The sequence below is a fragment of the Ananas comosus genome, linkage group 14 (genome assembly GCF_001540865.1).
Source record: "Ananas comosus cultivar F153 linkage group 14, ASM154086v1, whole genome shotgun sequence".
Lineage (NCBI taxonomy): Eukaryota > Viridiplantae > Streptophyta > Magnoliopsida > Poales > Bromeliaceae > Ananas > Ananas comosus.
This window is the reverse complement of record NC_033634.1, coordinates 3,070,191-3,096,565: the sequence shown is the minus strand read 5'-3', so window position 1 is coordinate 3,096,565 and position 26,375 is coordinate 3,070,191. Positions and strand designations below refer to the sequence as shown.

The following is a 26,375-nucleotide window of genomic DNA, read 5'->3' as shown; positions in this document are numbered from 1 at the left end:
AGAGATAGAGAGATCGCAATGAGAACCCTAGCCCACTCCATTCTCCTCCTCCTCCTCCTCCTCCTCCTCCTCCTCCTACTCGGAGCCTCGATCGCTCCGATCTCCTCCGCCACCACCTCCTCCGGCGGCGGCGATCTCACCTGGATCGCGGCGGCCCACGGCGGCGGCGAGCTCGATCTCGGCTCCGACGCGGCGGCGGAGGACGAGGGGGCGCGGCGGAGGGAGCTGTGGGGGTGGGGGGGATACATCGGCTACGATGCGCTGCGGCGGGACAGCGTGCCGTGCTCGCAGCGCGGGGCGTCGTACTACAACTGCCGCCCCGGCGCCCAGGGCAACCCCTACTCCCGCGGCTGCTCCGCCATCACCCAATGCCGGAGCTGGTGAAACCCTAATTAATCTCTCCGCTCTCCTCCTCCCACCCCCTTTCGTTTTCCGTTTTTCCCTTTAGATTCGGTGACAAAATCCGTGGATTGTTCCTGATCTACGGTGCATTTTGAAATTGGTTTATCAATTTTAAAAGATTTGATTTCATAACCTAGTCTTATTGCGTGATGATTCTACTGCTTGATTTTAAAAGTACTTCAACTTTTTTAAATTTCGGATAATCTATTTTAGAACGCACTGCAGTTGAGGTAAGATCGATCTATTGCATTTTTACCTTGTTTTTGTTTTACATTTTGTTTTTTGGTTTTTCTTTAGATTAAGATGTAGTTTATTTGTATTGATCAATGTGCAAATTGCTGTAACTGATGGTAGTTGTAATCTCGGTTCTTGGTACTATACATGGAATTTTATTTATTGTTGTTTTTCATTTTATAATTCTTAATCTATTTTTTGCGGGCAAAAAGGAATTTGTAGCTTTTAAGTGATTATAATGTGGTTCCCTGATGTCTTTTCCACTTTCAATCAGTGGTGATATTTCTAAATTGTAGCACTTCTTAAAATTTAGAATTCAATTTAGTTCTTTGTTACATTCAAAGTTTCTATTTATCAAGAGATTGTTTGGTCCACGGCATTTTAAGTTACGATATAGGTTATGTCATAACCTATATTGTAACCATTAATCTTCAAAACTTGAACAGTTAGAAATATACAACTAATTAATTTAAAGTGAACAGACACGGCATTTACGAATCTCGATTGTGACTCAGTCCAACCAGCCTCACGCCACTTCGATCATGACTCGACTCAATCCAATCTCACGTCATTTCAAATATGTCTCGACATAATCTGATCTTTCATCACAGAATAGGATATTGGTCCTTTTAAGCCAACAAATGTTAGTAATTTTGAAGGATCATTTTGTAATCCACCTTATAACTATAACATTCTCAATTACATATTGCCAAACAAGTAAATTATAGGTAACTGAACTTAGCTAATAAGGTAAGAATAAACAAGGATGAAAGGGACTATTATAAATGCCATTTTTTTTATTGTTCTACTAGGAGACTACAAAATAAAGAAGGATTAATTTTATACGGGTCCTGCAAAAATAGTAAATTATAAATATATTCTTACAAAGTTCAATTTTCATATTTTATCTCCATAAAAGTTATAATATTTTTAAATATGTACCTCTGGCTTGTTACAGTTAAAGTACTGTTTATTTTATAAGCAAAATAACTTTTTTATCATTATAAATATGTTCCTTCAAAAACTTCAACTCTTAATTAAAGAGAGATAAAAAGGTCAATTCATTTTATTAACTAATTAGGGTTAAGTATTTTACATATAGTTAACTAATTTTTTCTAACGGATTCTAACGATAGGAATATATTTAAAAATATTAAAATTTTTGCAAAAATAATATATAAAAATTAAATTTTATAGGAATATATTTACAAAGACCTGTATTAAATTAACCCAATAAAGAAAGTACTTATATTTCCATTATTTAGTTGGATTATTAAATAGACAATTCAGTTTGCCAATGACAAAAAGAAGCAAGCCCCTGTGAAGGAAGAATCCTCTCATTGGCTGAACATTGATCATCACTCAGATCTGGGAGCCAAAGGTGCACATGGTTTAATGTGATGATGTTCAGTCAATGTGATGGTGATTCCTTATGAGAAAATAATTTATTACTTTTCCTTGCATTGTACATGAATAGGTTTACAGGTATTCCCCTTGATTGGGGTGAGTGATGGTGTAGTGAAGTCATGTGGGTTATTTATGTAGGAGACTTAGGTGCATGGGTGGGATACACATGAGAAGCATGAAGATGAGAGAGAGAGAGAGAGAGAGAGAGAGAGAGAGGAGTATTGGGCTGTGGAGAGTAAATTAATTACACCCTTCATCCCATTGTTCAAATTTATAGTTTCATCCTAAAATTTGTGATTTGTTGTGATTTGTTGTTGTAAGTAGCTCAAATTTGTTTTGAATCATGATTCTTTTGTATACTTTTTTTGTATGAAAATATGACACCTAATGCCAAATTATTATTCCTTAGCCCATTGATCACTGTTTCTAGTAATATTAGTCATGATAATCACTAGATTCAAAGTTTGAAATGACTGGTTTAAAATAATAACTTGGCATGTCACATCATTTTGTTAATCTTTGAAAGTTGATTGAGAAAAATTTTTTCTATCACAAAATCTTTTAAATGAAATGACTGTTTACTGTAGTTGGTTGGGCTCACTCTTAAAAAATAACATATATTCTAAAAAAAGTAATGATTTGAGCTCATACCAAAGATAGTCAGACATTTCATCCGCCATTCGGGCTCAAAAAAATGTCTAAAATATAGTTGTTATATAAGTGATGTAGCGTCTCCAACACATTTGGCCTCTAAAATTCACCCATCTTATCATGATTTAAAAAATATATATTTTTGTTATACTTTTTTCTCTCAAAAAAATGTATGATTGGCTAAATATAAATATTATGGTGTAACTGATATATAGTAGACTTTCTCTTCGGGCTCATACCAAAGCATTAATCTCGCCACCCAACACGACACGGTTTGTTTGGGCAGTCTTTGTTTCGCTAACACACGGTTTGTTTGGGCAGTCCTTGTTTGGCTGACACGATGCCGTGTATTTTATTTTATTTTTTTACTTTTTCATTTATATTTTATAAATTTTTTTTTGAAATATAATTAAAAGTCCAAGAGGCTAAACAACTTTCCAAGATCCATAAAACCCCAGCAGGAAAAGGTGAAGTAAAAACCCTACCATTCTCAAACTCCACATCTACACACATAAAAAAGCATATATAATAGAAAAAAAAAAAAAAGACTTTCAATTAGCCCCTCTCACTTACCATCCTGTACCCTGTTATTTGTTGAGTGTCATTTAGCTACACTAATGATTTTATTTTTTCGCAATTTGTAAATTATATCATCTTGCCATCGTGATAAAACAAAACCAAAATAAAAAAGGGCAAAGTGATGTAGTTCAAATCATAGAATAACAAAGTGAAAATATGTTAAACACGATGAGGCTAATGGAAGTTTTCTCCTAAAAAAACCAAAACAGGAAGAAAAAATAAAAAGAAAAGAAAAAGGAAAAACAAAAAAAAAAAGAAAAGAGAGAGAAAAAAAGATCCTCTAGCAAGCTGATTTTCTCATGCTTTTTTACAAGATGTGATTCATGAGCCCATGTACAATCACAAGCCCCATGATAAGTGAGTGGTCAATGTTGGGCTCAACCACTAAGCTAAATACATCATCTCCCAATGCAACTCCTGAGCTTGTTTGCTTCCTCTTTACCTGTCTCAGACAAAATTGAACATCAATTGTGAGCACATTCCAAATCCACTAAACAATGTAAACTCAACAAATCTTAGTACCAAATTAAACATTAATCCTAAGTCTCTTTAATTACGTACCTCCGCGACGACGAGTCCACTCAAATTATCGACGATCTTGTAAGGCGACGATTTCCTACTAAATCCATCGATCTTGTAGCACAAAAGTTGCCCACTTTTGCTCCAAATTTCACAGTATGGTTGTTCACTTGATCCTTTGAGAATTCTACATGGTTTTTTAACCTTGAACCATGGATTTGCCTCTTGGTGTAGGCCATTCCACTTATAGCCCTCCCATCTCCCAAAGAATAGTTTCTATAACACCAACAAGAATAATAACAAGAAATCAGAATTGAATTAGTTCAAAAATCCTTTTAAGAGATCAGTTGTGAATTTACCTTCTTTAGGATCTTGAAGAGGACCTTGCCACTAAGATCCATTAGATACACTTTGCCACTACACTTGCAATCATAGTTGTCGACGCGGAATATTATTTGGCCCTTCGAATCGTATACGGTGCAACCATTTCCATTCAACACTAGGGACTTCATCCATATAGTAAAAATCTCCCTTTTCGCGCTCATGTAACAACAAGTAGAAGAAGAAGAAGAAGAAGAAGAAGAGGAGGGGTGAACTTTTGCCATAAGAGGAAATGAGCTAGTTGCTTATTTGAACATGCTTTGCAAAGCATTTATATATAGGAACAATTGCTTATAAGCAAGAGCTAAAGTGGCCACTTAAGTAATCGAAGCTAATTAAGTACGCGTAAAGTGAATAATTAATATTAATCTTCAGATAATGTAGTTATAATAGAGGGGAAGTGACATAAGTTAGCACACTTTTGTTGTCTTGTGGCGGCTACTCATAAACTTAAGGGATGCTTATCATGTTTTACTTTAGTTAATTCGATGTCAATGGATGTACCGAAAGGAGTAGCTTAAAGTAGTAAATGTTAACATAAGAGAGTTCTCTAATAGACCTAACCGCCATAGACATTTTTTACACGCTAAGTGAATTAATTAATCGAAGCCAAGTACTTGAGAGGTACTGCTTTTTTTAGGTAATGTAGCATATATAGGGGTGGTGTGACATAATAAGTCCATTTTTGTTGCTTTGCGACGGCTAATCATATATTTAAGTCATGCTTATCTAACATAATTTAGTTCACTAATCCACACGGGATCGATATACTCATATACACAAGGAGTTGCCTTTGAAAGAAATTCTTTTTCACATGATTAATTATAGCTAGGAACTATAAAAGAGTTGTATGAGTCATCATTCAAGTACACTAAACCAACTTTACCTCCTATATTACTTAATTAAAGTCGCGTTTGCTTTTATAACATTGTTTTTACTCATGCAACCACCCTTGAACATGTCATCTAAGTAGACCCATTTTCTCAACTTTGGGATGAGAAAAACAACAATATACAAACAACATACATAAACCTAATGGATCACCATGCACATGGCCAATTGTTGTTAAAATAGGATTAGCTAAATTTCGTGAGGTTGGAGAAGCACTGCAGCAACTTTTTGTGAACTTGTGATTACTGTGAACATATATTATACGCCGCCCATTCGCTATTGAAACAACACGTAGCATGATCGCGCGGATGATAGATTACGATGACTTTTGATCCAATTGAGGCATGCATATAGATACATGTTTAATTGTCTTTTCACCTCATAGAATAAAAACTTGATGACAAGTTGTAAATATGTTTCCATGTTTATTTACTCGGTTCAATTCCATAATTATTTCACACTTCTTTGTCAAAAGTAGCTTAAAATCTCCCCCATCTGTTTGTTCAACACTTAAGTGATGTGAATATATATATCTCTTAGATCATATTTGACGATGTGGATTGTTAATTTGAACACCTTAAGATCGAAAACTAGATTACAGTACCGGAGATCCGATACTATAGATAATATAGTAGCCCCATTCACTCTCTCTCTCTCTCTCTCTCTCTCTCTCTTTCTCTCTCTATAAATATATATATATATTTGTGGCTTCGAATAGCTTCCTTTTTTTTTTGAACTTTAGAATGATTTAGTGTAGGTAAAATTATTTCGAAAGGAAGAAATTAATGTTTCTTTCCCTTTATTTTTCTATAGGAGATTTGTTTTATGTTATTTGTCGACCATTGATAATGTTTCTTTTCCTTTATGTTTCTATGGGAAATGTGTTTATGTTATTTGTCGAGCATTGATAAAGCAAAGAAATATATATGAAGCTTATGCTAGCTTTTTTAGAGTAAATCACAATTAGTGTACATAATTGCTTGTTACCTTACTTAATTTCTCTTTCCAAGCCTCTATGCTATCACAATTTATCACCCGACTAAACTCTCTTGATTTTCCAATATAATGAGGAAAAATTATAACGGATCGGCTAATCTTGAAATAAACAGCTAGCTACTTCCAAAAAAAAAAGAAAAGAAAGAAGATACTTAAGGATTTTCAAAGATACTTAATGGTTGATGTACATGTGTAACTAATAATTTCAGTACCAGCTTGAGTAAACAAATTATACAAAATATCTAATATTAATTGCACTATTTACTAGCTCTTTTCTTTGTAAATCAGCATAGAGAGATTGGTAGGCCAACCATCTAGTACATCACAATTAGATGTCATTGCAAAGATTAGTAGGTTTTTGGCTTGAGAATGTTTCTTTTAACAAGATACTCTAGACAATGGCATCTCTCTCTCTCTCTCTCTCTCTCTCTCTCTCTCTCTCTCTCTCTAAACAATGCTCTCTCTCTCTAATAGGATATATACTCTAAACAATGCTCCCTCTCTCTCTCTCTCTCTCTCTCTCTCTTCCAAATAAAAAACATATAAAATTTTAAAACATTACAAACCCTAAACCAAACCGCCCTTTAGTCTCATCTCTACTTTCGACGTCTGACACTCTGAAAGAAATAACACATGAAACTTGAAAAAGATAATAATTTACTAGACAGTCAGCAAACGATGTGGCGAAGCATGTTCAGGTGATGATTTTGCCTCTCACGGTGACTAACGCAATTATGAGTGATTTTGACATGCATCCTCATTTTAGCTATTTCAAGAATGCTAATTGAATAATCTTCTTAGCTAAATTGGTAACTTAAGACATTGAAACGCAAAGTTGTCTTTTCGATTAGCTGAGAGTTGCACCACTTTAAAGCTTAGAAATAACCTTAAACAAGTCCAAATTGTGTTGAGAAAAAAACCAAAAGCAACATGTTTTAAGTTGCCCAATTTGCCTTTGTTTAGTTTACAAAGCCTAAAAATCATCTCATTTTATGTCCCACAATCATATTTTTATTTAACATCCAGCATAGAAAATGATTGGTGGGTCTCTTTCTGAATTGGTCAAAGCACTTTTGGTACCTTTTTCCTTTAATATTGGATTGGTACCTAGCAAACAATTGAGTATGATTACGTAATCCACATAGAAGATGTCATCTCTCTTCTTTCTTTCTTTTTTTTTTTTTAAGAAAAAAATAGCACACTGCCCGCTTCATTCATTAAAATGATAAATTAAGTAACATGGATGAGGCAGCACAAACATGAAAGGGGGCGGAAAAAAAAAAAAAAACTATTAATCCCAAAAGCATACAAAACTTTTCTGAATTACACATCATCTTGAATCAGCTGTCCAGCCATTCAAAATTTTAATTTTGCTATCCAATCTTTTAATTTGTTTGATTTGAATTAGCCAACGGCACTTTGACTATAAATTTTAAGTTAATTACTTATTTTAATAAATTTATAGTTTACAAAAAAAAATTGAAAGAAATTATAGTTACAATAATTACATGAAATATACTAACTAAATATGTAATAACAAACAACACATTCAAATTTTAAAATTTAAGTACTAATGATTGACTCAAACCACACAAATTGAAAAGATAGATAGTAAAATTAAAGTTTTGCAAGCTTGAACAGCCAAATCAAAATGGTTCATAATTCAGGTAATTTTTATATATTTTACCTTCTTTTTTTAATACCCAATTAGCCTTTAATGCATGTACTACATAAGTGAAGGTTTTGTACTACAAATTCCAACTTGATTGGAGGAATTAGTATCCCAAGGTAAGGATTTAGATGAGATAGTTTGGGGAATAAATATCATTGGGATAGTGAGCCCCTTGGAACACTTACTGCTGGGTAGTTGTTACCTTTGGAACTGTTATCCTTGGGGATAAACTATACTTTGAACAGTTATTCATTCCTCAGGAAACTGTAACACTGTAGAAGAAAAAGATTAAATAGGTTTTCAGGTAACAATGATTTTGACATTGTTGTTCAGCTCAACATTGATTTAAAGATTACCAATTAGAGAATGCAATATTTCCGTCGAAAAGTGCATTTGCCCCGTATAAAGGCACATTACAGCAATGTGCTTGACATAACATTTTCATCTTAAAAATAGAAACTCTAATACGAAACTTTTATTTTTATTGCATCAAGAAGTTTAGCAAAATGTTTGTGTACATCATCCTAGCTGTAATCCACTGTCTTTAGTGTACTTTGGTATAAATTAAATTTGTCCTCACTGAGACCAACTAATCAAGATGTACATAATATTTCAAACAAGTTTGTGTTCTTAAGCTTACATAGATCATAAAAAGTTTCAAAAACAGTGGAATTGCTGCATAGTACAACGGTATTTACTCATTTCACTTCTTCTAAAGCCCCACTATTGACAATTTAAGTACACTCTTTTTCTGAGGCTCCACTGTAAGAGAAGAAAAAGTGGTGTGTCCCATTTTGAAACAATGAATACACCACCTGTGAAGAAAACAACTCAAGAGAGGACAATTTTAGGTAAATTTAGTATTACTGCAAACAAATTAGGTCAACTCTGGAAAAAGAATCAAAGAAAATTTTGCTAATTCTTACCCTCTTTAACGAGCGTTTATGGAAAATATTGAAGGTCGAAGCTTCTATAAGAGTGTTGTTTGAGTAAACCGATTTGATAAAGCTCTATCGACTCTTTCATTGGTATCCACCTTAGATGCCAAATTGTTCCGCCTTAAATAGAGCTTCTTCTGTTAGCACCCGAATGCTCATTCAATTTCGCACCGGCAAAAAGTTCGGTGGTTTCCGTTTGCAAAACACCTGGCCATTGTTTTTCATAGTAGATAAACTATTCCATAAGACAAGCCAAACAACACCGAATTCAATATCCTATACGCTTCAAATCATCTCAGTTACCTGTATAATTTTGTGAATCTCTATATCTCCAAGTCATCAAATGATAACCTTTTTTCCACCACATTCTTAAGATCATTAACAACCGCATTGAGTTGACCAAGCACCTCATTAATCATCGCGTTTTGAGGATGAACCCTAGAATCCACGACAAATACATGAACCTCCTTCTCGACCTCGATCCAACTCATCCCCGTATCCTTCTTCACGCCCATCTCCTTCATCTTCTTCATTATTCTCCCTCTTTCCTCCCATCTCCCTTCAGCTGAATAGATATTGGCTAATAGTACATAAGCCGCAGAACACTCCGGTGAAACGCAAATCAGTTGTTGTGCCGCATATTTCCCCATCTCCAATTTGTTATGTATGCTACACGCCCCGAGCAAAGCCTGCCAAAGAAGAGCATCGGGCTCGATAGGCAATCCTTCTATAAATGCTTTTGCTTCTTCCACAAGCCCGGCTCGGCCCAGCATGTCGACAACACAAGCATAATGCTCGATTCTTGGGGTTAAACCATAGTCCGAATGCATCGAATTCAGGATTTCTATTCCTTTTTCTGGCGAACCAACATGGCTACAGGCATGAAGTAATGACAAGAATGTTACGTCGGTAGGGTTTATACCTTCCTCTTTCATGCACTTGTAGAGTTCGAAGACCTTCAAACCATGGCCATGGCGTGCGAGTGCCGCGATGATCGAGTTCCATGAAACCACATTCTTGTAAGACATTTGGTCGAACAGTTGGATTGCGTCACTAAGTTCACCGCACTTTGAGTACATGTTGACGAGCCCGTTGCACACAAAGATATTTGAATAAAAACATTTTTTGATAACCAGTGCATGGATTTGCTTGCCGAGTATAAATGGCGCGAAGGCCCCAAATGCTCCCAAAACAGCCGAGACCATGTTCACGTCGATCTCGATCCCTTTCCCTACTATTTCCGCAAAAAGCTCAAACGCTCTTTCTTCCAATCCATTCTGCGCGAAACCCACAAGAATCACTGTTAGCGAAATATCGTCAGGGTTTCTGCAACACCGAAATATCCGGAGCGCGTCGTCTATCATTCCACACTTTGAGTACACATCCATGAGAGCACTCTCAACACAAAAGTCCATAGCAAATCCGGATCGCATGACAAGGGCATGAATTTGTCGACCTTCTTCGAGGGCCAGCGATCCGGAGCAAGCCAAAAGTGCGCTCGCATAAGTCAAAGAGTTGACTTCGACGAGGCGCCGCATCTCTTGAAACGAAATTAAGCTCTCCTCACATGAATTGCTCTGCGCCAAGCCGGAGACCATGGCGGTCCACGTGATCACGTTCCTCTCGCGCAATTCACCGAACACCTTCTGCGCAGCGCCGGGGCGCTCGCATTTGAAGTACGCGGTGATCAAAGCATTCCCCACAGAAACCACCTGCTCGTGCCCGCTCAAAACCGCCAACCCGTGCACCATTTCGCACGCGAAAAGCAGCTGCGGCGCCGCGCACGCCGACAACGTGGTCGTGAGCGTCGCGCGGTCGACCGGGCACGAATCGAAGCGCCGCATCGCCCGGAAATACCCAAACGCCAATTTCACCTCGTCGCGCATCAAACACCCCGAGATGATGGAGTTGAAGGATATCGAGTCTCTCTGAGGCGTTTCGTCGAACACCTTGCACGCGTCGCATAAGCGGCCGCATTTCGAGTACATTGAGACGAGCGCGTTCCACGCGACGGTGACGTGGCGGGAGATGGTTGGGTCGGGCGCGAAGTTGGGGCGTGTTTTGATGATCGCGGCGTGGAGGGAGGAGCCGAGGCGGAGGTTGGATTGTTTCCCGCATAGGGAGAGGAGCGTGCTGAGGCGCGCATAATTGAGGGGCGGGGGCGCATTTCTCATGCCCGCATAATTTTGCTCCGTAGTAGTGCGTTGGTGCCCATTTTCCCGTAATGTAGTAAACTTTGAAATATTTGATTTTTTCCGATTAGTCTCTCGAAACATTCGCAAATAGTTTAATACATTCTTTTTCTGAAGCAAAGTTGGTGCTATTAAGTTTTTTGTTATTGGATTAAAAGATGTATGACTAGAATGATATGGGTTCTTTAGAGTTGAGTGGGTAGTTGGTTGAATAGTATAATCGAATGGATAAGAATGATAGAAAAGATAAATTTAACAACAGAAAACTTGATAATATATATATATATATATATATATATATATATTATCTTCTATCATTTTCGCTCCAATGATAGAGTCATTGGTGCTATTAATAGTATTCCAGTCTAGTTCTATATATAGAGTCCGGCTGAGATACTATCGATAACACGAATCATTTGGTGCTATCAAGTTTTCTGCGAATAGATTTACCTCTTCTATCATTTTCATCCGTTCGATTATACTATTCAACCAATCACCCACTCAACCCTACACTTTACCCTCTTGAAAACCTACACTTTACCTAAAATTACATAAAATTTTTTTATCGTGGCTTGTCACAATATTTGCATAATTTGTATCATAATATATAGCTACTAGATTTTTAATTCTGGGAGGGACAAATATGCTGTCAAGTAGATTGTTGAATATTATGACTAACGGACCGAAATGGTCAAAGAAATATTTCGTGCTATCGATAGCATAGAAGCCAAACTCTGTTCAATTTAATGGTAATTACAAATTCATTGCACAAAGAGGCACAACTTGTATCTATAATTTCAAATCCACCAAAAACCAAAAAGCTTAGTAATTGAATAGCAACCTCATCCATGTGAAACCAAAGAGTCTAACTAAAAAGAATAGTTATTTCCTTAATAATATCCCAAAATATATCACCTAAAAAATAGTCCAAAATAATAACCAGGCACTAACCCAAAATAATAATAATAATAAAGAAAAAAAGCAGCAGCCTCACTTTGAAGTGGCTGTAACAAATCATATAACCAAAGCTACAAAAAAAAATAAAAAATAAAAAATAAAAAAAAATCTGCAAGTCGCAGACATTATATAATCCTCCTAGCACTTGACTTCCTTGAGCCCATATGCAAAGAACAAAAATGTCGGATCCGTTGCGCCATCTTTGTAGTAAGCGAAAACCAAGCTACCATCATCATGCATACTCTCGCCGACGAAACTGCAAAAAATTGCGATAAATATTAGCTCATACCGATCAAAATTTATAAAAAATTTGCATCGGAGAACAACTTTTAACAAGACAGCAATAGTCCGCACACATCTTTTGTATTTACTATTGGATGATATGTAGAGTGTTTCTTCTTATTCGCGCATGTACGAGCATGTTATATGTATGTAGACCAAAATGCGTATATAAGTTCAAGAGAGGAGAATGTCTTATCAATTAAAACTTACAACTGCAGATCGCTAAGCTTCGACAGCAGATACTTGGTAGCTCCCTCGATGTGCTTCTTGAAGAGCGCCTGTTTCTCATCGTCCAACTTAGGAGCTAAGAGCTTGATATACCGCTTCATGAACGTCACGAACTGCCTCTTGTCGAAAGACGGTTGCTCCTGTCGATAAAAAGGATTTTACAGAAGAAATAATATTAAGTTCTCTAGATCAAATTTATGAATATGGTGTCCGTGAAACGGTAAAAGATAAGTAATGTTGACGAAATAATAAGTTGTAACCTGAAGCCTAAAGGTATCGACGATATCCACCACCTTCGCGGCCTGGTCGTCTACGCCTTCATCTTCTTCGGCACCTTCAGCTGAAGGATTTGCGCCAATATCAACGTCAACGGCCCCCTGAACCACCCACTGCAAAATTCCAAAGAATACAAGAATATATAAAGTAATAGACGGTAGGTGTCGTTACAATTAATGAAATTTTAAGAAGCCTTAGACATTGCTTATATAGATGATGACACTTCTAAGGCTCTTACAGGGCGGGAAAAAACCGCTAGAATTACCTTTCCTTCTACTTCCCATAGCATCCCATTTTCTATTTCTTCGTAGGGAAATGAGTCCGACAACAGCTCATCGCCTGAATTGAGAAAAAAAAAAGTACATAAATTAATATCAAAATAACAATCAAATTCTCGTAATCACACAATAGTTTTCGAATTATACTGGGAAAACAAAACCATCCTACGACATAGCTCTCAACCAAAAACAAAGTTGTCTCCATGACTTTTAAAACTATTTTTAATCACAATGCTATTCTAATACGGAAATATAGAAAACCAATACTTGATAACCTAATTCTCTCTCTTAACTTTTTGAATATCTTACATGAGACCAAAAATAAAGGGATTTGGTAACCTATTCTTTAAAAAAAAAAAAAAAAAACGGAGAATTAAATTTACAAAAATCAGAAAAACATAATGTGCTAACAATGTTCCATCAAAATTATTCAGCTTAAGTACACAAATACATAGCTGCTAAGCTCTTAATCATTGATGAGTTACTATGGGGACCTGTTCATCCCTATAGGCATAAAAGAAGAGCCAAAGGGGCAGACGTAAAGTCCCTGCATCACATTACTCGAATCAAATTAAACATAGCCCCTCTTTTTTTTGAAAATAAAATCAAATTGAACAAAACTACTCTTATCATAAAAGTGTTGAATCTAATGCTAAAATAAAGGCTCCGAGAAGCGAAAACAAGAGCCTAATCACAAGGTGAAGTTTCGATCACATGCTCAAGCTCCCACACATAAACGATGCGATCTTAGAGTAATTATTACAGCACGAAAACAAGAACAATTGGTGATTAAATCGAAATAAAAAAAAAAGGCCAAAAAGACATCACACCTTTAGGGCGAAACAACAAACACAACGAGGGATTAGAAATCTGCGAAGATTAAAGAAGGTTGAATCCCGATACCTGTGAGGAGATCCTGGTAGACGAGCATGGCGCCTTCTTCTCCGACGAGCAAACCCTAACTTCTTCTCCGACGAGCAAACCCTAACCCTAGAATGAGAGAGAGAGAGATAGAGAGAGAGGGGGAGAGAGAAGAGACGAGAGAGAGATGTCGAAAGCGGAGGCGATGGGGGGAAGATTATATACGCGAGAATCGAGAGCAGTGTTCGACTCGGATTAGGGTTTTGCCGAACCCCTTTTTATCGCTTTTTAAATTCATAATAATTTAATAATTCAAAATTCATAATTTATTTATAAAGATAAGGGACAATTTCAAAAACCCCATGTGGTTTTGTACTTTCTTTACTTTAATATTCTATACTTTAAAGTGTATCAATTTGTTCCCTATGATTTCGTTTTTCTCTTTTATTATCAATTTTATTTTACTTTTTTTAAATCAGTGACAAAGTTAAAATAAAGGGTAATAAAGTAAATATTCGATAAATCTATGTGGGTATTTGAAGTTTTTTGTATATAATTTAACGAAATATTAAGAAAAAAATTGCCAAAAAGATAAAAATAAAACCACAACGGGGCAAATTAATATATTTTAAACCACAGAATACTAAAGTGAGAAAGTGCGAAACCACGGGGGGATTTTGAAGTTTTCCCCAAAGATAAAGATGGTGAAACCTTTTTTTCTAGCTTTTTAAAATTTATAATAATTTAATAATTAATGATCACTAATTAGTAATTAATTAATTAATAATTTATAAAGTATTTATAATTTTATCTGAACAGTCTAATAATGAGATCTTATTTTGAACTATTAAATAATAACGAGTTATTAATACCAGTGGACTGAACCATCCAAATAACTGAACTAAACCAAAAACTAATTGAACCAAACCAAATAGTTTCAAAGAAAAAAAAATACTCAAAACTAATCATAATCACGTATATATAATAACTCCAAATCAGAGAGTACAGCATTATGTTTCAGACATTACTCTGAAAACCAAAAATAACCAAAAAGAAGAAAATTTAGTTCATATAAGCAGATGAACACACATTAAATAATTAGCAAAGCTGAGAATTATAATACAAAAAAAAACATTTAGGTGGTAGAAACAAATGGTGTCAGGTTCGGAGAGCTGTTCATGAGATTGGTGTGATTTCTCCCTCTGAGGAAACTGGAATACCACCGCGCGGAGAACCGCGGATACCGCTTTCGATCTTCGTCGCCAAAATCCACATAATAAAGGCCGTAGGAATATTCGTATCCGTAGAGCAATTCGTACGCATCGATGAAAGACCAAGTGAAGTAGCCCAGAGTGTTTGATCCATTCCTGATACAAAGAGAGCCGAAGTTAAATTTAAGATGAAAAGGAGAACAGAAGCTTTATATAGTGTTTATGTATTTTTGCACGCAACCGAGAAATTTGAGTCCACTAAGAAATATATCACAAAAAGTTTGAAACTTGAGGTTTATCATCTAGCTTGGATATGCGTTTCTTATTTTTCAGACACACTTTCTCCTAGCTTTGAAATTCAAAAGGAGAAACTAAATTCCCAACAACAGATATCGAAGCGCTCGTTTTTAAGGTAGAGATAAACCTAAAAGTTCATTACGGATGATCAAATGTTAGAGGGTCTGCTTGGTGCTTTTTAAGTAGCGTTGCTCAGAAAAGCATTGAAAGCTTCACAATAGAAAGTTAAAGCTTCTGCTTTTTAGGCTCAAAAACTCATTTCAGCTACTCGCCATAGCAAAAGCTTTACTACTTCTTAGCATAAAGAAGCTACTCCAGAAGCCAGGTCAATCAAAAATTATAGCAATTCAATCGTTTGCAAAATTAGAAATTTAGGGAGGCGGGGGGGAAATCACGACTGATTTATTTAGTAGCGAGTGATTCACCGGCTTACAAAATCACAATCACGCAGCCAATTAACTCTTTCTTGCGTATGATTAGTAATGCAAAACAAAATCAATAATCGATTACTTAGGAACTTAGATTTATTTACCTGAGAGCAATGAGCAGGTTTTCCAAGTGGTCGCTTATGTATTTGACCCGACGAACGTCATAAAGCGACCCATTTTGTGGCATTGCAAAACCTGTTGTTAAATGTTGTGAAGGGTCAAGTTAATCAAACTCAGAAAAAGAAAAAGTTAGATAAGTTAATTTCGTTAAGACTAATACCAGATCTTTTCCTACTAGATCAATCTTTGCCATTTCTATGACATATATTTCTGCTTATTACTCTATTATCTCTTCCATTACCTCTTTAGCCGATGCACGTGGCACGGCATACCTACCTAATATCCAACCCACACGTGAGCGGGAGTGTTAAGACTGATATTGGGCTGTTTCCTACTAGATCAATCTTTCAGTAAACAATCTCAATTTTTAGCCCTAAATAATCGTTACTTAACTAACGACCTTAATTTGTATCTAATCATCCCTTTCAAATTTCTCACTCTAAAATGTTTTGACATGTATTTAGTGACCTTCCATATGACACACTCTAGACCAGAGATTACAATTCAAGTATAGTTTGCCCCATCCCTAGTTTCTATATGAGGGAACATTATAGTCGATTATTAGCTCGCTTAGAAAGTTTTTACTGTTGTTTGCTGAAAATAAAGTAAGAACTTACCATTTTCATGAATGTAGATGGGAGGATTACCATAAGATTGCTTGAAATACTCCAAAACTCCTCGAAGGCCAGACGGCAGCACAGGGAACTGAATAACACCACAAATTTCTGTTTTTAATGAGCATAATTTTATAATAATCAAAAATAAATCTCCAATCTCAAAGAACTCTTACCAGTGTGTCGGATTTCGTGAGCCCATTATCTGCAGCTAGCGCATCATAAATCAATGATAAAACAATAAAAATATAAAATCTAAGTTCAAGTAACAGATAACATAATAGGGTATATCCCTGTTTAATCAAAAAAGTAACAGATAACATAGGTGTGTCTGTCGGAGAATTGGAGACTGTACCTGTAACCACAGCAAACATATCAGCCCTGAAATCCCTCTGACTAGCCGGAATGTCGTGAGGATCATCCTTCACGTACATTGCCGCGTAATAATTCAAACTTATAAAATCATATGAACCCGTAAGTTGTTCGGATTGGCTTCTCGAGAATTTCGGCAGTTTACTGCCAACCATCTTCCTCATAGTTTTGGGGTAGTCTCCTCGGTAAAGCGGCTCGATCAGCCTAAGATAATATAGTGTCAGCATTCAGCAGCTTAATTAAGTCAACATAAAGGAGGTGTGTATATAAAATTGATGGCGCGAAACTCTTTACCATCCAACATAGAAATCTTGAGCTCTCCTGGTGGCAATTATATCATTCGTCGAGTTTGTGAGTGGTATCAAATGGTAAACGAAGACGTTTATTCCTATGAACCCTTGCTGCTTCGCCTGCATCACGAATTTGTAACTAAATTTGTAAACTTGCAACTAAAAGAACAAAACTTAAATAGGGACCACACTCGGAGACTTAAAATTTGTAATGAAAAGCAAAAATTGCTAGTTAGTAAAAAAGAATACTTTGTATTTTCTCGCGTATAGTGAGACAGCTGAACTATGAGCCAACAAGCAGTGATGCATGACAATGTAGGGTTCAGTAGGAGAGTTTCCGCGAGAACAGTTGCCAAAAGGGTGAGAACACCTCTTTGGCGGAGCGAAGCCCAAATCATAACCAAGCAACGCGAGAACGTTAGGCTCATTTAGAGTAGTCCAATGCGAGACCCTGTCACCAAATTCTCTAAAGCAAACATCCGCATACGCTGTGAAATCGTCGCTGGAAAGGAAGAGAACAAAGTTGTACATATATGATGATATGAACATAACTGTAACTCAATTGGAAATAACAATACACCTAACCAAACTACGAAAAGAAGAAAAATGTAAAGAAAGGAGTAATATTACTATATATCTAAGTTGAATTAGCTCTTCTTTTCTTTTCTTTTTTTCTTCTTTGGATAAGAGTTGAATAAGTAAGTGACACAAACCAGAGAGGATAAATATTACACTGGTGGCAACAAGTCTTACACAATTTTCGGGCTCAACCATCCTTCGTATTCGTCTTCAAGAACTTGCGGGAGATCATAATGGAAAAGCGTGACGTGCGGTTTAATTCCTACACGAAACATTCCAAACATAAAACTGTGTGAAAAACAAAATAACTTCAAAAAAAAGAAAAATTAACCGTAACTTTTAGTTCGCGGTGATACCATGGTTTAGAAGTTCATTAACAAGATTGTTGTAATATTCTAGCGCTTTCGGATTGACTCTTCCTCTCCCGTCTGCAAGCGTAAGTATCAATTCATGTCCCAAACATTGCGTCACACTCTTAGTATGATAAGATAAATAAGTGTGCAGTATGTCAGAATCATACCGGGGATTAACCTCGACCAAGAGATGGAGAATCTATAGGCATCTAATCCTGTCTCTTTCATGAGTTTAACATCTTCCTGTATAAAAGTAACATAAATTGAATCTTTTCTTCTCGACAACTACATATCCGAAAACGATATTTTTTGCACCCAGAAGTATGATTATTTCTTTCTGCTGCATACCTTGTACTTGTGATATTCATCAGAGGCAGTATCTCCAGTCCCTTGCATATATCCTGGAATGAAAGTGGAAAATAAAGGAGGATTCTGCTTGCTAGAATCAACTTATTCAGTGAAGATAATCGGTGATGAACTAGACGTTACGGACACAGACATGAAATACGGAACACGACAAGACGAATCGGCAGCTTCCAAAAATTAGGACAAAGACATGGCATGGACACCATTGATGAAATATAATATTGTTCATATATTAAGAATTTAAAATTATAAACTTTGATTTTGAGATTACAAATTATAAATTTTTAAATTTTAAATTTTAAAAATAAAAATAAAGTTGTTTCCACCCCTATTCCCAGGGTTGTTCCCACCTTTAGCAGATTATTCCAGAATAACTGGCTAAGAGTGTTCCCACCCTTAGCTATTAGTGTTTGGGTATAAAGGAGCTTTTATCCTTGTACCAAACAAAGTGTTAGAGAATAACGGTTATTTCATATTATTTAATATGATATCAGAACAGGATGTTCTGAGTTCGTGTCACACCATACTCCTAATATTATTAATTTTCTTTCATGTAATTCAAATTCACATCATGTTCATCGCAAAAAGTCAACACGCATGGTTTAAAAACTCTACCAAATATAAGAATATTGACACACTGTTCTCTGCCCGTATAAGTTTTAGAATATAACGTAGAGATAGATATTTAAATATTTTTATATGTAACAACTATAATTAATAAAATAAGAAAGGAGAAGAAAATTGGAAGAAAAAAAAAAAGAATAAATTGTACCAGCATGAGCAAAGGTGTCCCAAACACTTGGACTTCTCCCATCCTCTGCTGCTGCTCCTTCCACCTACACCCAATCTAGCATAGTTTAAAAATTCTCCAAGTGCCAATTATATGTTTATTATATTAAACAAGTGTGTTCCCTTTTTCTTTCTTTTTTTTCTCTCTTTTTTCTGTTTACTTTTTATTTTTGTGTGTGTGGAACTGTGGAGGTGGGTTCTGTGATGCATGATGTCATGCGAAGTGTCCCTATATTAAAATAATAACTTGAGCAACACTATAGGTACACCAATATTAGTATATATTTTACATCGTAGGCTCTCCATAATCCAAATTTAAGTACTTGTCTTATCAACTTTTTCTTACATATAATTTTAAAAATTCTAGAAAAAATTTTAAATTCTTGAATGATGGGGCGTAAGATGTATAGATTGATTGAGAAGAGAAAAGACAAATAGCAGTTATCATAATTAATAACTAAGAACACCTCTAAATTTCAAAAACACAACAAAAGCATGATCAACAGCAGGATCTTCTTTCCATGAATTCTCTTGCAGCTGATGCTGCACGTAAACATGCATGAAAACACATGCATATGCGCTTAAACAGAAAATGTGTGAATATATTACATAGGTATACCACTAAACTCTCAGTTTCTATTAATTTGCTCTAATTTAATTTAAATTTATGTTTTAAAAGTGCTCAAAATAAAAAACCATCTTACCCAAAAATAAAAAAAAATAAAAAATAAAAAAAGAAAAGAAAGGAAAAGAAAAGGTGAAAAAAAATAGAACAGAAGAGGGAATTAAACCCACTTGATAAGCAGAGGTGCCTGAACCAAAGATGAAGTTACTGGGAAAATCATCTCTACTAAGAAGGGCTGGGCCATTTTGTTCTCCATTTCCCACCATGATCATCACAGTGAGGAGCAGCAGCACAAGGAACACCATCACCCTCATCATTTTTCTTTTTTTTTTTCCTTAATTCCTCCCCAGAAGCAACTAAACTGGAAGAAGATGACAAAAAAAGAAAGAAGAAAAAGGGTGTGGATCACTCAGCTGTGGTGGTAAAGGCAAAGAAGGGCTTTTTTTTGCAAATGGCCCCCTGAAAAAATTTTATTTTCAAAATAGCCCTGTCAAAATTTAATTTGTAAAAATGGTCCTGACCCTGCCACGCAGGCACCACGTCAGCGCCACTCTGGCAGAGCTGGGACCAGTGTGTTAAATTGAATACGGTGAACCATTCACCATATTCAAACAAGGTGAATGATTCACCGTATTTTACACGGTATATTTATATTACTTTTCTTCCCTTTTAGGGATGTCAACGGGTCGAGTTTGGATTGGGTTTTAAAAAATCCGAATCCAAATCCGAAAATTAAATTAAGACTCGAACCCGAATCCGAACCCGTCGGGTTTTAAAAATCCATACCCATATAACTTTAACATATGGATACAGGTATGGATTTTTAAAACCCGCCGGGCTCGGATTCATGTACGGGTTTTAATTTGATTTTCGAATTCGATTTCGGATTTTTAAAAACCCGATCCAAACCTGACCCGTTGACATCCCTAAAAGAGAAGAAAATGAATATAAATATACCGTATGAAACACTATAAATCATTCACCGTATTTGAACACGGTGAATGGTTCAATGTGTTCAACTTAACACACTGGCCCCAGTCCTGCCCGTGTGGCCCTGACGTGATGCCTGTGTAGCAGGGTCAGGATTATTTTTGCAAATTAAATTTTAACAGGACTAATTTTAAAATAAAAATTTATCCGGGAATTAAATTGAAAAAAAACCCGGCAAAGAAGAGTTGTAATATATATAAACATTTTAGGAAAGTACCTACCAATGATAAACTACAAAGAGAGAAGAATCTAGAGCACTGTCCAAAAAAAAAAAAGAAAAAAAAAAGAAAAAAAAAGAAAAAGAAAAGTGGAGAGCTCCGAACGATGCCTCGTTAAGTGTTATTTTTATTTATATTCCAAAAATATAATTATTTTATTAAAAATTTATATTTTTTATAAATTTTAGTATTAAAAATATTAAATATAAAATTATATAAACATCATTCTCTAACAGTTTAAGCTTTTATAGTATAACGGTTGTTTCATATGGTATCAAAACAGATGGTCCTGATTTTGAGTCATGTCAGGTCCCTAACATAATTAATTTTCTTCCTTTTAATTCAAATCCACGTCATGAGTTTTGTAAAAAGTCTCGCCACGTCATGGGTCTTGCAAAAAATTTCGAACTCAGACGTAATTTAGCAGCTTAAGCCTTTAAAGTACAACGATTGTAAATTAACACCTAACAGTTAATCGGAGATTCCCTAAAAACTGTTGTTGGAAGTTTCCCCGTTGAAGTCTTATCCCACTTTTTGACCCAAGAGCACTTGGGAAGCCTCAGGGATGCTTGGTCAAACTTTTTAGACAATAATTTGGAGTTAAAAAAGTTTTTTATTTTAATAGTAAAGTCAAAATTCTGGTTTTAGAGGTCCTAAAAACAGAAATAGATAAAATCAGCGTTGTGAAATTTGATTTTATTATTGAATTCAAATTTAAATTTAAATTTTAAATTATAATTTGTAAATTTAGATTTTATTTTTTAATTTCTTAATTTTGAACTTGAATTTTTTAAATAAAAATTTTATATTTTATATTTTATAAAATTATTTCAAAAGAAAATATTAAGTAATTTTATAAAATCACTTCATAAAAATTATCTTTCTATCATACTTAGCCAATTTGGCTCTACAGCTCTTTAATAAAAAAAATTCTACAAATCAAAATCAATTCAGCGAAAATTACTTATTCAAAAGTTCGGCCAAACATGCTCTATCCCAGAGTGCCGTGACTACCAGGATGAAGTTACTTGTATATACAGAACTTAAGAGAATTTTTTTAATTTTGCCAATTTGGCGAGCCAAAAAGGCTCAAATAAGAATGTAGCACAAGCATTTCTACAAAAAACTTATTCAACAAAAATCACTTATTCGACAAGTATTTTTGCGAATAAGATCTACAAATTTTTTTTTTTTTCGACTAGACTTGTAAATATCCTCGAGTGTCGGGGTACTCTACCTACCAAGTGCCTAGGACTCTCTCTCTTTGTCAGACCCCTATCGAAGGAGGACTGGGAGGGGATTATTCTTAAATTACAGAGAAAGATTAACGGTTGGAAAGTGAAACTTCTTTCATGAGGGGAGAGTTGATTCTGACGAATGCGGTCCTTACCAATCTACCCATTTACTTCTTGTCTTTGTTCAAGGCTCCCAAATGGGTGATCGTGCGTGTTGAGACTTTTCGTAGCGACTACTTCTGGTCTGGAGGAAACAATTACCCAGGCAAGGGATGCCTGATAGCCTGGAAGAAGATGTGTAGAAGTAAGAAAAAAGGAGGGCTTGGCATTTTGGACTTAGCCACAATGAACCGTGCTCTCCTGATCAAATGGTGGTGAAAATTTCACACGGATCCTCAGCTTCCATGGAACAAACTTATCCACGCCCTGTATTATTGTAGAAGAAGACCTCTGAAGGAGGAAAGATCCTTTAAACCCTTCTCTTTTTGGTGGAAGGGAGTACTATGCCAGAACGAGATCTTCAGTTGGGGGATAGCCCACAAGATGGGGATTTCGAGTAATATCGACTTTTGGTCGAACCGTTGGTGTGGGAAATCAGCTCTGCAGGTGTCATTTCCTCAGGTGTATGCTATGTCGAACCACAAAAACTTGAAAATCTGCCAATGTTTGCAGAACGATGACTGGGACTGGAGTAAAATACTAGGAGACAACAATGCTTCGAGTTATGGGTTGTGCCCTAATTTTTCGGCCTTTGTGGAGAGAATTTCCGAACTCAGACCTGAGCAGAGTTCTGATTGTGTTATTTGGCGGTAGAGCCCGGACGGGACATTCACAGTGAAATCGACTTATATGATTCTGAGTGTCGGAGGCACAAGGGACAACCGAGCGAGCATGATCTGACAACTCAGTATACCTCTCAAAGTCAAAGTGTTTTGTTGGCTAGATCTCAAGAAAAGGCACCTTACAGCAGACAATCTTCTTAAGCGAGGATGGACCAGAAACACCGCCTGCATGTTATGTAGGGTGGAGGAGAAAACTGTGGACCATCTTTTCACTCGATGTGTTTTTATCAGATTCTTGGTTGTGACGGCTTTGGATGCATGGTATCCAACCTGGGGACTTGGGGGAGGATGTTGGTTGTGTCTAGGATAGATGGATGGAGAGGAAAGGAAATCAGTCTACCTGCCTTAGGCTTTTGGGACTTGCAGCTTGCTGGTGGGTCACCTGGGAGGCCAGGAACTGTGTTATCTTTCGAAAGATCCTGCCGACCCACTAACTACGGTCCTTAAGATTAAACGCTGGACAAACCTCTGGGTTCAATCCCTCTGCACAAAGCGTCGCTTCTGTATTCGATAGTTTTTTTTTTGGGGGGGCGTTTTCGCCCGATTTGAGGCCCTCGCTGTCTTACCTCGTGTTCACCTAATTCATCATTTCAATAAATGAAGTGGGTAACATGCTACTTTTCTCTCAAAAAAGAGATCAACAAAAATTTCCATGCATGTTAAAAAGCTCATAACTAGATAACTCTTTTACACGAAGTATATGTCACCGTAAGAAAATGGATAATGGAAAGGACATTAGTAGGTTCTAAGTTGGTGATTGAGCTATATTAATCTTTGCATTTACCTTGGCTCCATGCTATTATCTTCTTTTCTTTTCTTTTTTTTGTCTCAAATTAAATAATATTTGTCGTAAGTCAGATCGTAAAACTTTATCAAAAGATTTAGTTTGTCATTTTTTAAAAAATGCTAATTTTATATAATTTGATACACTAATAAAAGAATTTTTTTATTATTATTATGAATAATTAGCTTGCAATGCAGCCAATCTAATAAATATTTTGGATAAAAAAATTACAAGTAATCTACTGCCATCTCCTACACTATTTTATATAAAAATTTTATTTAATTAACTGGGCCTTATAAATTTTTTACTTGGTTTTAACTTTCAAAAATAGATGTTAATATAAATTTTTAGCGATCACAGTTGTACAAAAAAAAAAAAAAAAAAAAAAAAAAAAAAAAACTCCAAATATTTTTTTCTCTTTCTTATCTTTTAACAACAAATATCTATTATATGAAATCAAAGGCCAATTTGCATAAAATAATCCACTAGTTTTGGACTTTTGCAAAAGTGAGCCACATTTTTCGTTTTTTAAAATTCGGTCCGATTTTTCAGCAAACTGACAAAAATACCCTAATACCTTTTCCTCTCTCTTTTTTTTTCTCTCGTTCTTTTTTTTTTTCTCTTCCCAGAGAGCAGCAGAGGCAGAGGCGGAGGCGGGCCGCTTCGGTTTTGTCCGGCGCATCCTTACTCTCGCCCGCGCACCCACCTACCCCCCATCCTCCCTCCTTACCTCTGTTCCCGCCGAGACCGTGCTGCGACTTCTTTTTTTTTCCCTCTCCGACCCTTCTCCACCGTCTCCGATGACGACGCCTATCTCACCCTCTCTCGCCCTTCTCGCCCTTTCCCTCTCCCTCCTCCTTCGTCTCCTCCACCGCCTCCGACGACGACGCCTCTCCGCCAATATCGGCGCCGCGGAGGTCGCTGCGGCGCCGCAGCCTTGGAGCGAGAGGTCTTTAGCGGCATCGTCGCCGGCGCCGTGACCGTTGGCCGAGAGGCGTGACAAAAAAAAAATTATAGAAGAGAAAGAAGAAAAAAATAAAGAAAAAAAATTATATAAGAAAGAAGAAGATGATGAAATTGCACCGTTAAAATAAGATTACACTGTTTTAAAATAAATTTGCACTGTTTTAATGAAAATTGTACTATTTGATATAAAAATTACGTTCTTTTGGAATGAATTTTACACTCTTAAGGCTAACATTGCACTATTTAGGAGAATTTTACACATGTTTTTATTTTTTTTCTTTTTCTCTTTCTCTTCTTCTTCTTCTTCCGCTGCTGCTCCCGCCCGGCTGCGAAGGCGCGGTGGGGGCTATTGCCGAGCTCCGAGGAGGTCCTTCCTTTCCCATTGTCAGGAGCCTCCTCGAGCTCGGTGATAGCCCCCGCCGTGCCTTCGCGGGCCAGGCGGGAGGCAGCAGCGGTAGAAGAAGAAGAAGAAGAGAAAGAGAAAAAGAAAAGGAAAAGGAAAAGAAATAATGTAAAATTTTTCTAAATAGTGCAACGTTAGCCTTAAGAGTGTAAAATTTATTCCAAAAGAGTATAATTTATATATCAAATAGTATAATTTTCATTATAACAATGCAAATTTTTTTTAAAACAATGTAATCTTATTTTAACAGTGCAATTTCATCATTTTCTTCCTTCTTATATAATTTTTTTGTCTTTATTTTTTTTTTCTTCTTCTTCTATAATTTTTTTTTGTCATGCTTCTCTGCCAACGGCCACAGCGCCGGCAACGCCGCCGCTAAAGACCCCCCACTCCAAGGCTGTAGCGCCGCAGCGACCTCCGCGGAGAAGCTTCGTCGTCGGAGGCGACAGAGGAGGCGAAGGAGGAGAGAGAGGGAAAGTGCGAAAAGGGCGAGAGAGGGTGAGATAGGCGTCGTCGTCGGAGACGGTGGAGAAGGGTCGGAGATGGGGGAAAAAAAAAGTTGCAGCGCGGCCTCAGCGGGGTCGGAGGCGAGGAAGGTGGGGGGTGCGCAGGCGAGGGTAAGGATGCGCCGGACAAAACCGAAGCGGGCCGCCTCTGCCTCCGCCTCCGCTTTCGCCGCTCTCTGGGAAGAGAAAGAAAAAAAGAACAAAAAAAAAAAAAGAGGAGAGAGAAAAAGGTACAAGAATATTTTGGTCAGTTTGCTGAAAAATCGGACCGAATCTGCAAAAACGAAAAAGGTGACCCACTTTTGCAAAATCCGAAAACTAGTGAATTTTTTATGCAAATTGGCCGTAATCAAATGGCTCAAGTAACTTTAAACCCGGCTAGTTATTAAGAAAAGAAAAAGACATACAAAACATATCTGAACTATGAACTAATTTGAATATGCTACCTTATTTTTCAATTTGTTTAATTTCAGTGAGTTAATAGTATTTTAAATATATAGTTGCAAAAATTGTATAAAATATACTAATTAAATTTGTAAAAATAAGTAATTCATTCAAATTTTAAAATTAATGTGCTGTCGACCGGCTCAAATGAAATAAATTGAAAATTTATATAGTAAAATCAAAATTTTTTAAATTAGAT

General features: G+C 36.3%; 5 protein-coding genes across 7 annotated transcripts; 1 reads left to right on the top strand and 4 right to left on the bottom strand.

Annotated features, from left to right (window-relative positions):
- Positions 1 to 798, top strand: LOC109720763 (rapid alkalinization factor-like). The gene has a single exon (XM_020248071.1). It carries the CDS (start codon positions 19 to 21, stop codon positions 382 to 384), a length of 366 nt encoding a protein of 121 aa, XP_020103660.1. The 5' UTR covers positions 1 to 18; the 3' UTR covers positions 385 to 798.
- LOC109720728 (protein LURP-one-related 11-like) lies at positions 3,347 to 4,401 on the bottom strand. The gene is made up of 3 exons (XM_020248016.1): positions 4,152 to 4,401; positions 3,835 to 4,068; positions 3,347 to 3,715 (listed from the first exon to the last, which is right to left on the bottom strand). The coding sequence occupies exons 1-3, from the start codon at positions 4,395 to 4,397 to the stop codon at positions 3,581 to 3,583; spliced, it is 615 nt and encodes a 204-aa protein (XP_020103605.1). The 5' UTR covers positions 4,398 to 4,401; the 3' UTR covers positions 3,347 to 3,580.
- LOC109719944 (pentatricopeptide repeat-containing protein At3g05340) lies at positions 8,323 to 10,938 on the bottom strand. Of its 2 annotated transcripts, none has more exons than XR_002218834.1 (2): positions 8,659 to 10,938; positions 8,323 to 8,547 (listed from the first exon to the last, which is right to left on the bottom strand). XR_002218834.1 is itself a non-coding variant. In XM_020246798.1 (2 exons), the coding sequence occupies exon 1, from the start codon at positions 10,842 to 10,844 to the stop codon at positions 8,994 to 8,996; it is 1,851 nt and encodes a 616-aa protein (XP_020102387.1). In that variant the 5' UTR covers positions 10,845 to 10,938; the 3' UTR covers positions 8,323 to 8,877; positions 8,974 to 8,993. The 2 variants fall into 2 exon arrangements, 1 of the variants encoding a protein (XP_020102387.1); XM_020246798.1 differs by having other exon boundaries at positions 8,323 to 8,877; positions 8,974 to 10,938.
- On the bottom strand, positions 11,665 to 13,999 carry LOC109719957 (translationally-controlled tumor protein homolog). Its single transcript, XM_020246816.1, has 5 exons — positions 13,787 to 13,999; positions 12,871 to 12,944; positions 12,590 to 12,718; positions 12,312 to 12,469; positions 11,665 to 12,075 (listed from the first exon to the last, which is right to left on the bottom strand). The coding sequence occupies exons 1-5, from the start codon at positions 13,812 to 13,814 to the stop codon at positions 11,958 to 11,960; spliced, it is 507 nt and encodes a 168-aa protein (XP_020102405.1). The 5' UTR covers positions 13,815 to 13,999; the 3' UTR covers positions 11,665 to 11,957.
- On the bottom strand, positions 14,697 to 20,180 carry LOC109720535 (cyanidin 3-O-glucoside 7-O-glucosyltransferase (acyl-glucose)-like). 2 transcript variants are annotated; one of them, XM_020247718.1, is made up of 13 exons: positions 19,959 to 20,180; positions 19,147 to 19,210; positions 18,357 to 18,409; positions 18,176 to 18,251; positions 18,012 to 18,083; positions 17,830 to 17,917; positions 17,326 to 17,578; positions 17,081 to 17,196; positions 16,770 to 16,990; positions 16,591 to 16,625; positions 16,418 to 16,505; positions 15,785 to 15,875; positions 14,697 to 15,111 (listed from the first exon to the last, which is right to left on the bottom strand). In XM_020247718.1, exons 1-13 carry the CDS (start codon positions 20,103 to 20,105, stop codon positions 14,880 to 14,882), a joined length of 1,536 nt encoding a protein of 511 aa, XP_020103307.1. In that variant the 5' UTR covers positions 20,106 to 20,180; the 3' UTR covers positions 14,697 to 14,879. The 2 variants fall into 2 exon arrangements, with proteins under 2 accessions (XP_020103307.1, XP_020103308.1); XM_020247719.1 differs by having other exon boundaries at positions 16,591 to 16,619; positions 19,959 to 20,179.

Excerpts from the sequence above, each read along its gene's own strand:
- LOC109720728 (XM_020248016.1), bottom strand. The coding sequence starts at position 4,397 with ATGGCAAAAGTTCACCCCTCCTCTTCTTCTTCTTCTTCTTCTTCTTCT. Across the intron at positions 4,069-4,151 it reads TCTTCAAGATCCTAAAGAAG|AAACTATTCTTTGGGAGATG; the intron begins GTAAATTCACAA and ends TTGGTGTTATAG. Across the intron at positions 3,716-3,834 it reads GTGGACTCGTCGTCGCGGAG|GTAAAGAGGAAGCAAACAAG; the intron begins GTACGTAATTAA and ends TGTCTGAGACAG.
- LOC109719944 (XM_020246798.1), bottom strand. The coding sequence starts at position 10,844 with ATGAGAAATGCGCCCCCGCCCCTCAATTATGCGCGCCTCAGCACGCTC.
- LOC109719957 (XM_020246816.1), bottom strand. The coding sequence starts at position 13,814 with ATGCTCGTCTACCAGGATCTCCTCACAG. Across the intron at positions 12,945-13,786 it reads CTACCAGGATCTCCTCACAG|GCGATGAGCTGTTGTCGGAC; the intron begins GTATCGGGATTC and ends TTCTCAATTCAG. Across the intron at positions 12,470-12,589 it reads TCGATACCTTTAGGCTTCAG|GAGCAACCGTCTTTCGACAA; the intron begins GTTACAACTTAT and ends TTTTATCGACAG.
- LOC109720535 (XM_020247718.1), bottom strand. The coding sequence starts at position 20,105 with ATGATGAGGGTGATGGTGTTCCTTGTGCTGCTGCTCCTCACTGTGATG. Across the intron at positions 19,211-19,958 it reads CAGGCACCTCTGCTTATCAA|GTGGAAGGAGCAGCAGCAGA; the intron begins GTGGGTTTAATT and ends GATTGGGTGTAG. Across the intron at positions 17,918-18,011 it reads TAATGAACTTCTAAACCATG|GAATTAAACCGCACGTCACG; the intron begins GTATCACCGCGA and ends TGTTTCGTGTAG.
- LOC109720763 (XM_020248071.1), top strand. The coding sequence starts at position 19 with ATGAGAACCCTAGCCCACTCCATTCTCCTCCTCCTCCTCCTCCTCCTC.